Here is an 8895-nt window from a genome sequence, read left to right as displayed (position 1 = left end):
TCCAAACAGCTTGCCGACATCATTTTAGCCGTTACTCCCCAAGCCTGAACAAAATTGAGTCATTTTATTCATATTGAGTTTCTTTATCAACATATTTGGTGTTGGAGTAATCCAAAAGTAATTGAAAGTAATCCAGTTAAAGTAACCCTTCCCAACCCTGGTCAAATATCACACACTGTCCGGCTGAAATAATCACAAAATTATATTTTTCTCAAGCAATGGTGACATGTTATTTTTTAAAATTATTTTGATAAAAACACATAAATAAATTAACAGTAGTTTAACTAAAATAATTTAAAAGAATTAAGTAGATTTCTACAACAGAGAAAAAAAAATCATACTTCCTGCCAGTTCGCGCGCTTGTGAACCACGTGACTTTCCTTAATTGTTACTTTGCACTGATTGGATGGCGCTTTTTACGCACAGGTGCGTATGTGAATTCTGATTGGCTGACCTCAGCGTCCCCCAAGAGTACATTTACGTGTACTCGTGTAGTGTCCATGTCCGCCATTGTCCACTAACCTTTTTTATTTTACTTTTTATTTTAACTCGGTCTTCGCTACGTCTGGTCGGTAAACTAGCTCGATGGCCGGGCTAAAAGAGTTGGGTAGGGAGACGGAGGAGCAGCCAGAATGTTTGGAGGTAATGTAATAACATTTATTTGCGTTGTGTGCTTGTTTTACATTTGTTTGGCCGTCTGAGCAGGGTGCTGTGGCGGTGAGACAATATGGCGCGCTTCGCTTCGTGTTACGGGGGCTTTTCTGGCCTTTTCGAACGGTGGTAAGTCACGTGCTTTTTTATTAAATATTACATTCTAATTTCATTTTTTACTTTTGTCATTATTCATTCACGTGTGTGCACATTTTTAAAAAATGTATCTTTCAGTTTTACATTGGTGACGTCAATGCCTCGGTAAATTACCTAGTTTTTCGTTTCGGTTAATTTGATTTAAATTGTTTTATTTCGATGGATTACGTATCAGAAACGGTGTTATAAGTTTCCCATAGTTTTGAGATCTTTGGACCCATATTTTACATTTTTAAATCCAAATGTATTGATCTGTTGCATTTTTAGAGCAAAATTGAGAAACTAGATCAAGGGCAGGGGTAGGGAACATAGATGGCGCTTTTCATGAGTACCGTATTTTCTGCACTATAAGGCGCACCTAAAAGCCTTTATTTTTTTCAAAAGCTGACCATGCGCCTTATCATACAGTGGATCAATATTACTTCGCAAAGTCTTGCAACTAACTTGTAGCCGCCGACTAGATTTCCCCCCGAACGCCAAGTAGTCCGCGGTGTATGCTGGGATTTATTTACCGGTGTTTCATTGGCTAACCTAACCAATGTGTCAATCATCATTTGAATCGATCACTATTGGCTAAAGTTATTCGGAGGTCAAGGGGCGGATCCTTTTTATCATTTACAGGCTGGCATTGGCTTGAACGGCAAAACAAAGCCTGCAATTGGCCAAAAAAGATGAATGCCTATAGCACGTGGCTGACGGCATACAGAAAGCATTTTTTTACTATTTTGTATTTGTAAATATTTTATTCTCCTGGATTTACTAAACTCACGGATATAAGAGGACCACGGCTGCACATTATTATGAACACAACAACTTCGATGAGCTACTCCGGCTATATATATATTATCCCTGTATCTTGTTTCAGACTGAACTCGATGTTTCAGTGATAAGCGGTGCAGATAATGGATGGAATGGAGTGTCTATTTTTAAATTCAACTCAATTCCAAGTGTTTATTGTCATATATACAGTAAAGTTGCGAGCGAAAAAGAAAATAGAAACTAAGGAATGGTTTGCATTTCTTAAATCCCAAGACTTTAACCTTCCGAATGATGGAACGATGCATTTAAGTGACATCGTACGGACACCGCATCCGCACGTGTTCTCGACACTTATTTGCGTCTTTGCAAGCTTTGGGAATGTTAAGGGGTAATAAGTTGGACTGAACTATCTGACTGTTTTGTCCACGTTCCCATTGTAGCGCCCTATAACCCGGTGCGCCGTATAGTGCGGAAAATACGGTACGCATGGCTCCAAAATGCAACTACAGTGGAAAAAATCCAACTACAGTGGAACCTCAGTTCTCGACCATAATCCGTTCCAGAACCCTGTTCGAAAACAGATTTGGTCGATCACCGAAAATCGTTTTTCCCATTAAAAGTAATGTAAAATCGTTTTAATCCGTTCCAACACCCTGAATGTTTACCATGAAGCTAATCGTACGTTCGCGTTAGCGTAATCTTCCGTACGAAAGATTACGCTAACATGAACAATTAAAAATTAAAAAAAGGATTATGAGTAGGATTTCTTTTGTGGTGGACGGTGGGGAGAGAAAAATCCTCAAAAGTTTTTCAATCTCTTCCAAAACTTGCGGCAGTTGCTTGCTTATAGCGCTAACTTCCTTAGCCGCATTTCACAGCCTCCTTATTCTTTACTATCGTACTGATAGTAGATTTAGCCATGCTGTATTCACTAGCAAGATCGGAAATTCGTACACCTTTCACATTTAGCTATTATGTCTTTCCTAAAGGCAATAGTTGGACGAACAACTTTTTTTTTTTTTTTTTCACCTGTCCTGCTTGCACCGACCTTCTTCGGAGGCTATATTAGGGGCTAAAACACCCGTACGCCGCTCAGCATCGCACCCTAGCGTACCAGCGTTCGAACTCCGATTTTTTTTTTTGACCTAACAGCGAAGCAAGAATTTCTCAATTTTTGGTCGAACTGAGAGGTGTTCGAAAACAGAGGTTCCCCTGTATTGCACATCTCTCTGTGGCGTTCCAAAGTCAAGTGATTTCATTCCGATTTTGGTCCATATAAAGCCGAAGCACCTTAATGCAGTAGTTCGATAAGAAACCATTTAAACTGGTAAATAAAAACGCTGGCAAATGACTTGGATTGGGTGAGCAGTACAGGTGGGCGGATCCCTGCACTTCCTTCTTTCTCTCACTCTCTCAGTGCAGTCCACACCGAAAGTGAATGACGATATGATTATCGTTTGCAGTAATTGGTGACATTTTTACAAAATAACTTTGCATGCACATTGTTTTGAAACCGTTAAGGACAAATTTCATGGAAAAAAATGGCCTCAACGCTCTTAACTGGAGGTGGAAGACAATTTGTAAATGGCATATTTACATTAATTTGGGACTCAGGATTTGGCATTATCATTTCATACATTTTATTAAATCAAATTACACTCGGTTAAATAAAATGTGCTGAAGAATTGGTTTTTGTCTAGAGCGTGTTTGGCAGTTTTTTCAAATTTGTCTGAAAATATATGATGTGGCTCTCAATTTCTTTTTAACATTTTTGCATTTATGGCGCTTTGGGTCAAAAAGGTTCCTAACCCCTGATTGAGGATAAACATTTCCCTTGCGTTAAGTATTAAATCATAGACAATTGGAGCAAATAAGTCGCACCCACAAAGGATGGTAACCGAGATGGGAGGTCAATGCACAATAAATATGCTCGGCTAATCTGACAAAAAATTACTAGTGTTCCGATGCTGACGGTATTGCATTGGCTAAGTTGATTATAGTGTTAACTATCAGTATTGCTGGTTCTTCTTCCATGGGTAACAGGAAGTTACTGTAACATGCAACTTATGAGTTTATTAAATATATTTTCACATGTACATGTAGTCCATTAAATGTTAAAACCATGCCAGTACTTGTGCTCAAGTTGCAGGTCAGTAAGTCAAGTCGCCCTTTATTTGTATAGCCCTTCATCACTAGGCGTGTCAAAGGGCTGCACAGATTATTGCAATTTACGGAACATAAGGTGTTTGATTCTTTAATATTTTGAGGGGACACTTCTTGCAAATTGCTAGATAAGCCAAGGTGTTAGCATCCATGAGCACTTCCGCGAACAATGCATTGCGTGTTATGTCCCGCGCCCTTTTTCTGCGGAAGAGGGATGTGATGGAAATTAAACGGGACTTCTAGAAACCACAGACATAGGTCAGCATTTATTTGGAAAAATATCTGATTATTGGCCAAAAATCGGAATTTAGCATTAAGCTCTGCAGCTACACACTGGGCGTGCCACACGATTTGTAGAAAGTCAGACCTTTTATGTGCGCTTTACGGTCGTGAAAATGTGGCATTCAAAATTATTTTTTTCCATTAAAACAAGTAGGGAGACTGGCTGGACCAATTTAACTCTGCCGGCCCGCAGAATTTTAAGTCTGAGAATCTCAGAATACTGATCCGTTGGAGTAGTCTTATCACAGTATTTGTCGTCAGGTCCACGGCTTTTGGTGGGTGCTGGGCTTCAAAAAACCCAAGCACCTGGCTACCGTCTTCAGTCCCACACGCCAATGGCTGACTGCACGAAAGCGCCTCCACCCGTTCAGTCGCCTGCTGCTCGGCGTCCTCCCCATTTGGCTGCAAAGTAGACTGGGATACCCTGTGTCTGCTACCATTGGCTGCGTCCTCTCGCAAGGTAATGCTAGCTTCCTGTGTGGTTGTTATCGAAGGATTAAGTTAATCAACTTGAATGGGGCAAATTTCCAACCCTAATGAGCAGTGAGGTCGTTTTTCGTAGTTTTAATCCGACGAGACTACACGGAGAGGAAAAACTAGCTGCAGTTTAGAATATGTCCACCTGATGTCGCAAAAGCCATGCCCCTCTCAAAGTAAATGAGCCATTTCCTTTGTTCGTCTTTTTGGCTTCTCCTTTTTATTTATCAATTTTAGTGTCTGTTTCTCCATATTTGTCTTTGTCTTTTCTTCCTGTCACCGTTTCTCTTCTCTTCCTTTCAGTCTTCTCACTTGCTCTCGTTTTAGTCTTTCACAATTCATTTTTTTCTTTCACTTTGTCCTTTGTCTGCCACAAATTTTTTGTCTCCCTTGTTTTTCTTTACGCGCCGCTCTTTTCCTGTTTTTGCTCTTTCTCCTCTCGCTCTTTTTTGCTTTACTGTTTTTTTTTTTCTCTTTAATAAACTTGGCTGGCCCCGTGAGAGTGATTCTTACCATGTGGCCCCCAAGTTTAAATGAGTTTGACAGCCCTGTCCTAAATGATGGCTCATGTCCCATCTCTAGAAATAAGAGTCTCTCCCACCAAACCATGTGGGAAGGGCAGCAAGAGGAGGCTGGACGATGTAGAAGATGACAGCGAGGAGGAAGATGAGACCTCTTCGGTGGCGCTCACGGAGCGTTTTTATGAAGTTCCATGCTTGGATCCGAACTATGAGGTTGGTCCAAGTTTTCAGGAGGGGTTTTAAATCCCAATGGCACAAATCTCGGGATATAATTTTATCTGTTCTGAGGTGGGGATTGATAAGTGAAATTTCTGTATAGCAGGGGATGGAAACTTGGAATTGGTTCTGTACCCCAGATAAAAACATTAGAATAAAATAGTAAGTACTTCTTGTATTACACACACGAGGATTAAATGACAAACATGTAAAAGATATAATTAGCTATGGTGTGACTTGAGATGATGCAGGGGGAGAAATGCAATGGTGGATTATGTTAACATTGAGGATTGTCATGCCCTTAGTTGCGTTAATCGTCTTATCAATAATTACCTTGTTTACTTCTCCCTTTAGCTTAACTACAAGTCTTAGGACCCATAGTGTGATATAATTTATGTATTGGCTATCTCATGAAGTCTTTACAAAGCACACATGATTCTCAGCTGATCGAAGAGAAGGGCATGGTGGGACGAAGTTGAGCATATAGCCTATTGGCATCTCCATGATGCCTGATACAAATTAATAGTAACCCAACATCTTGTATGTCTACTCCGAAAAGTTAGTACTTTTTGGACACGCAAAACCTTACCGTTGGGTGATCACAAACTTCGTTTCTATGGTTTTGCTTCTCTTTAGCATCAGTGCATAGTGAATAAATAGTGTAATCGCAAAATGCATTCAAGATGAAGAGGCCTTGTGGGAGGTAGTTCAGCCAATAGCCTCTCGGCATCTTTAGGACTCAAACCCAAAGGAAAAGCATTTATAGGATATTGGCAGACGAGCCACATTAAGGTGGTGTTTTGTATAATTTTGAATATGCAAAATGATGGAAAGACCTGTTATTCCAATCTGTAAGGCGGGGACGCCATATCCTGGGGCTTAGTGTTGTTTCGAGACTTTGATCTTGACTGGGTTTGTACCGGCACCTAAAATCTTTAAATGCCTGAATTTGTAATGTTTGTAAAGTGCTTGAAATTGTTGCCTTGTTTTTTGGGGTAGGTGTTGGGTTAGGAGCATGGTTTGGGCTTTTAAATAAGGTTTTAAACTTGCATATAATGGTTCTGAAATGGGATTGGTTGTATTGTTATAAACTCTTATTAGGTTATTAAACTGAATTTTTAGGGTCTGGGCTAAGGTTTCAACTTGAGTTAGGTGCAGGGTTAGGAACTGCGGTTTGAGTTGCGTATTAGGGTTCTAAACTGACTGTAGGGTTCCAAAACGGGTTAAGCGCTAGGGTTACAGTTTGTAACTGGGTTAAGGCTAGGTTTTGGTGTAGGGCTAGTGTCTTAAACGTGATGTAGGATTCTAAAATAAGTTAAAAGCTAGTTGGGCTGCAACCGATTTTTGGGGTTCCAAAAAAAGGCTGGAGCTACAGTGGTGGTATGAAACAAAGGTTAATGCTCTCATTCTTTTGCTTTGCGCTGTTTTTTTTACTTTTAATGGTACTGGAAAATTTTGATTTTAAAAGGTCCTTGAATTTATCCATGAAAAGAGCGCCCAGTTAGGAGATTTGAGGTTACCCTGAATTGATGCTTGCTATAAATGAGCAGCTATTTGGCGCTGGTGTTTCGTCGTAGCTGAACCCCAAGAATGAAGTGTTCTGCTCTGAAAGCTTGGTGGTTATTAAATATGTGGAGAGGGTGAGAAATTTCATCGTGCTGTGTTCGAGTGTCAAATTGATGCGCTTTACTCCCCTTGCAGGGTCCCCAGCAGCCCTCATCCTAGTCTTCGGCATGTTCTTTCACCTTTTTTGTATATTGTCATTTTCTAAATCCCAATAAAATGTCTTGGATTAAGATGAGCTTTGTTTCTTGGGTCTCTCCCTGCACATCTTTGCTGACAAATCTTTTACCTTTTTTGGAGAAATTCAGTTTTGAAGAGTGACCTATGTGAATTGGGTAGCTCAAAGGGGAAACTGGGAGGAGTGGGGTTTGAGAGTTTTTTCCGAGAATGAGTGCAACTGTTGTTAAAAGCAAGGATCAAAGAATGAGTTGGACTAAATTTGAGTTTCTAGCCAATCTGGTTGGAGAAGAGTCTAGTGTAGCACGTACATCATGATTGTATTTACTTTATTTAAACTTGGACTTAATTTTCAAAATATTGTGCTGTTTTACTTGGCGTGCATATCTTAGTTGTGTTTTTTTTGGATGCCTCATATTAGATGTAAATACTGCATTTTAGTCTAGTTTCTTTTGCCAATTAGAATTAAAATACATGAGTAAACCGTCATTTCATTGTAGCAATACAATGATAAAGGTGATTCTAATACATGGATTACATTGTAAACAAACTAGAAGGATGCTAAGATTAATCATTACAAATCGTGGAAAATCCCTACATCGCCAACAAATTATTACGGGTGTTTGGCTCTACATTTCTTGTCATATGGATCTACGTGATGACATGAGTTGGTGCGGAGTTGCCCAAAAGAGGAATTAAATTTAGGCTTAATGATGATAAGCACAGCTTGAACTAGTTTGGCTGGTATTTTGGCATAATCTGTTGCACGTATGCCAATTTTTCATGTTTTTTTGGTTTTCTTTCATAAAAGGCAAACCTCTCTGAGGGAATAGATAAATTTTATGTATCACACTTGTTAGAAACCTAATTGATACCATCTTTTCAAGTTTCTGTCACTTTTTAGAATCTCAAACGTGTAAGTGCAGTGCTATGTGACTAACCCGTATATCACTGGTTTTTGGTATAGTTTTATTATTCCATGCCAAAGTTACCAGTAGTTCCTCAGCATAACAGGATCCAGCATTCATAATGGGCACACTTCAAAGGCTGTGCAATTGGTTAAATGGTTCAAAGGGGTATGTTAAAAGAAAAAGCAGTGTGGCAACTAATCTCTCGAGTAAATCATTTTTAGGGAAAAATCAAAAGGTGTGGACTGATGAAAGTAAAATTGTCCATTTTTGGGGGTCCATAGCCCATGTGAAAGACTCCTAAACTCTGATTTCACATTCAAGACAGTGAAGCATGGTGGTGCAAGTATCATGGTCTGGGCATGTTTCTCCTAGTCCAGTGTTGGGCCCATTTATCGCATACTAAAGCTAATGGATGTTTGTATGTCAAGATACTTAAAGAGGTTATGTTGCCTTATGCTGAAGAGGACATGCCCTTGAAATTAGCATTTCAACAACGCAACAAACCCAAACAAATCAGTAGATTAACAGTCTTGGTTCCAAACCAATAAAATTAATGGTCTGGAGAGGCCAGCCCCATCTCATGATCTCAATTCAATCGTGTGGGGTGATATCAAAAATTCTGTTTGCGAAGCAAAACAAAGAAGTGTAAAATTTTGGAATCATGAAGTGAAATAACAGATGTCACAAATTGACTCTATGCCACACAGATGTCGGTTATAAAAAAACTATGGCCATGCAACTAAATATTAGGATTTAGCAATCCTATTGTTTGAAATTACAGAATAGTTTTGAGTTGGTACAGTCAACAGCAGACACTGCTACTTTAAAAAAAAACAAAACTTTTGAACTACTTGTTCAATCGCACAGTCTTCGTGGTGTGCCTATTATCAGGGTTGGGTAGGGATACTTTAACTGGATTACTTTCAATTACTTTTGGATTACTCCAATACCAAATATGCTAATAAAAGACAAAAGAAACTAAATATGAATAAAATGACTCAATTTTGTGCAGGCTTGGG

General features: G+C 39.4%; 1 protein-coding gene across 1 annotated transcript; it reads left to right on the top strand.

Annotated features, from left to right (window-relative positions):
• The first annotated feature begins 448 nt into the window (after window positions 1-448).
• Window positions 449-7021, top strand: org (oogenesis-related gene). Its single transcript, XM_088349674.1, has 5 exons — window positions 449-642; window positions 706-780; window positions 4273-4471; window positions 5071-5222; window positions 6927-7021. The coding sequence occupies exons 1-5, from the start codon at window positions 586-588 to the stop codon at window positions 6948-6950; spliced, it is 507 nt and encodes a 168-aa protein (XP_088205800.1). The 5' UTR covers window positions 449-585; the 3' UTR covers window positions 6951-7021.
• Window positions 7022-8895: the final 1874 nt, after the last annotated feature.

The sequence above is a fragment of the Urocampus carinirostris genome, chromosome 12 (assembly GCF_059441175.1).
Source record: "Urocampus carinirostris isolate Australia breed hairy pipefish chromosome 12, RoL_Ucar_1.0, whole genome shotgun sequence".
NCBI classification, from domain to species: domain Eukaryota; kingdom Metazoa; phylum Chordata; class Actinopteri; order Syngnathiformes; family Syngnathidae; genus Urocampus; species Urocampus carinirostris.
This window is presented reverse-complemented; position numbering and strand designations above follow the sequence as displayed.

What these genes read in the sequence shown, in the direction of transcription:
- org (XM_088349674.1), top strand. Translation starts at nt 586, where the DNA reads ATGGCCGGGCTAAAAGAGTTGGGTAGGGAGACGGAGGAGCAGCCAGAA. An exon ending in TCTGGCCTTTTCGAACGGTG is followed by an intron (nt 781 to 4,272) that starts GTAAGTCACGTG and finishes ATTTGTCGTCAG; the next exon opens with GTCCACGGCTTTTGGTGGGT. An exon ending in TGGCTGCGTCCTCTCGCAAG is followed by an intron (nt 4,472 to 5,070) that starts GTAATGCTAGCT and finishes TCCCATCTCTAG; the next exon opens with AAATAAGAGTCTCTCCCACC.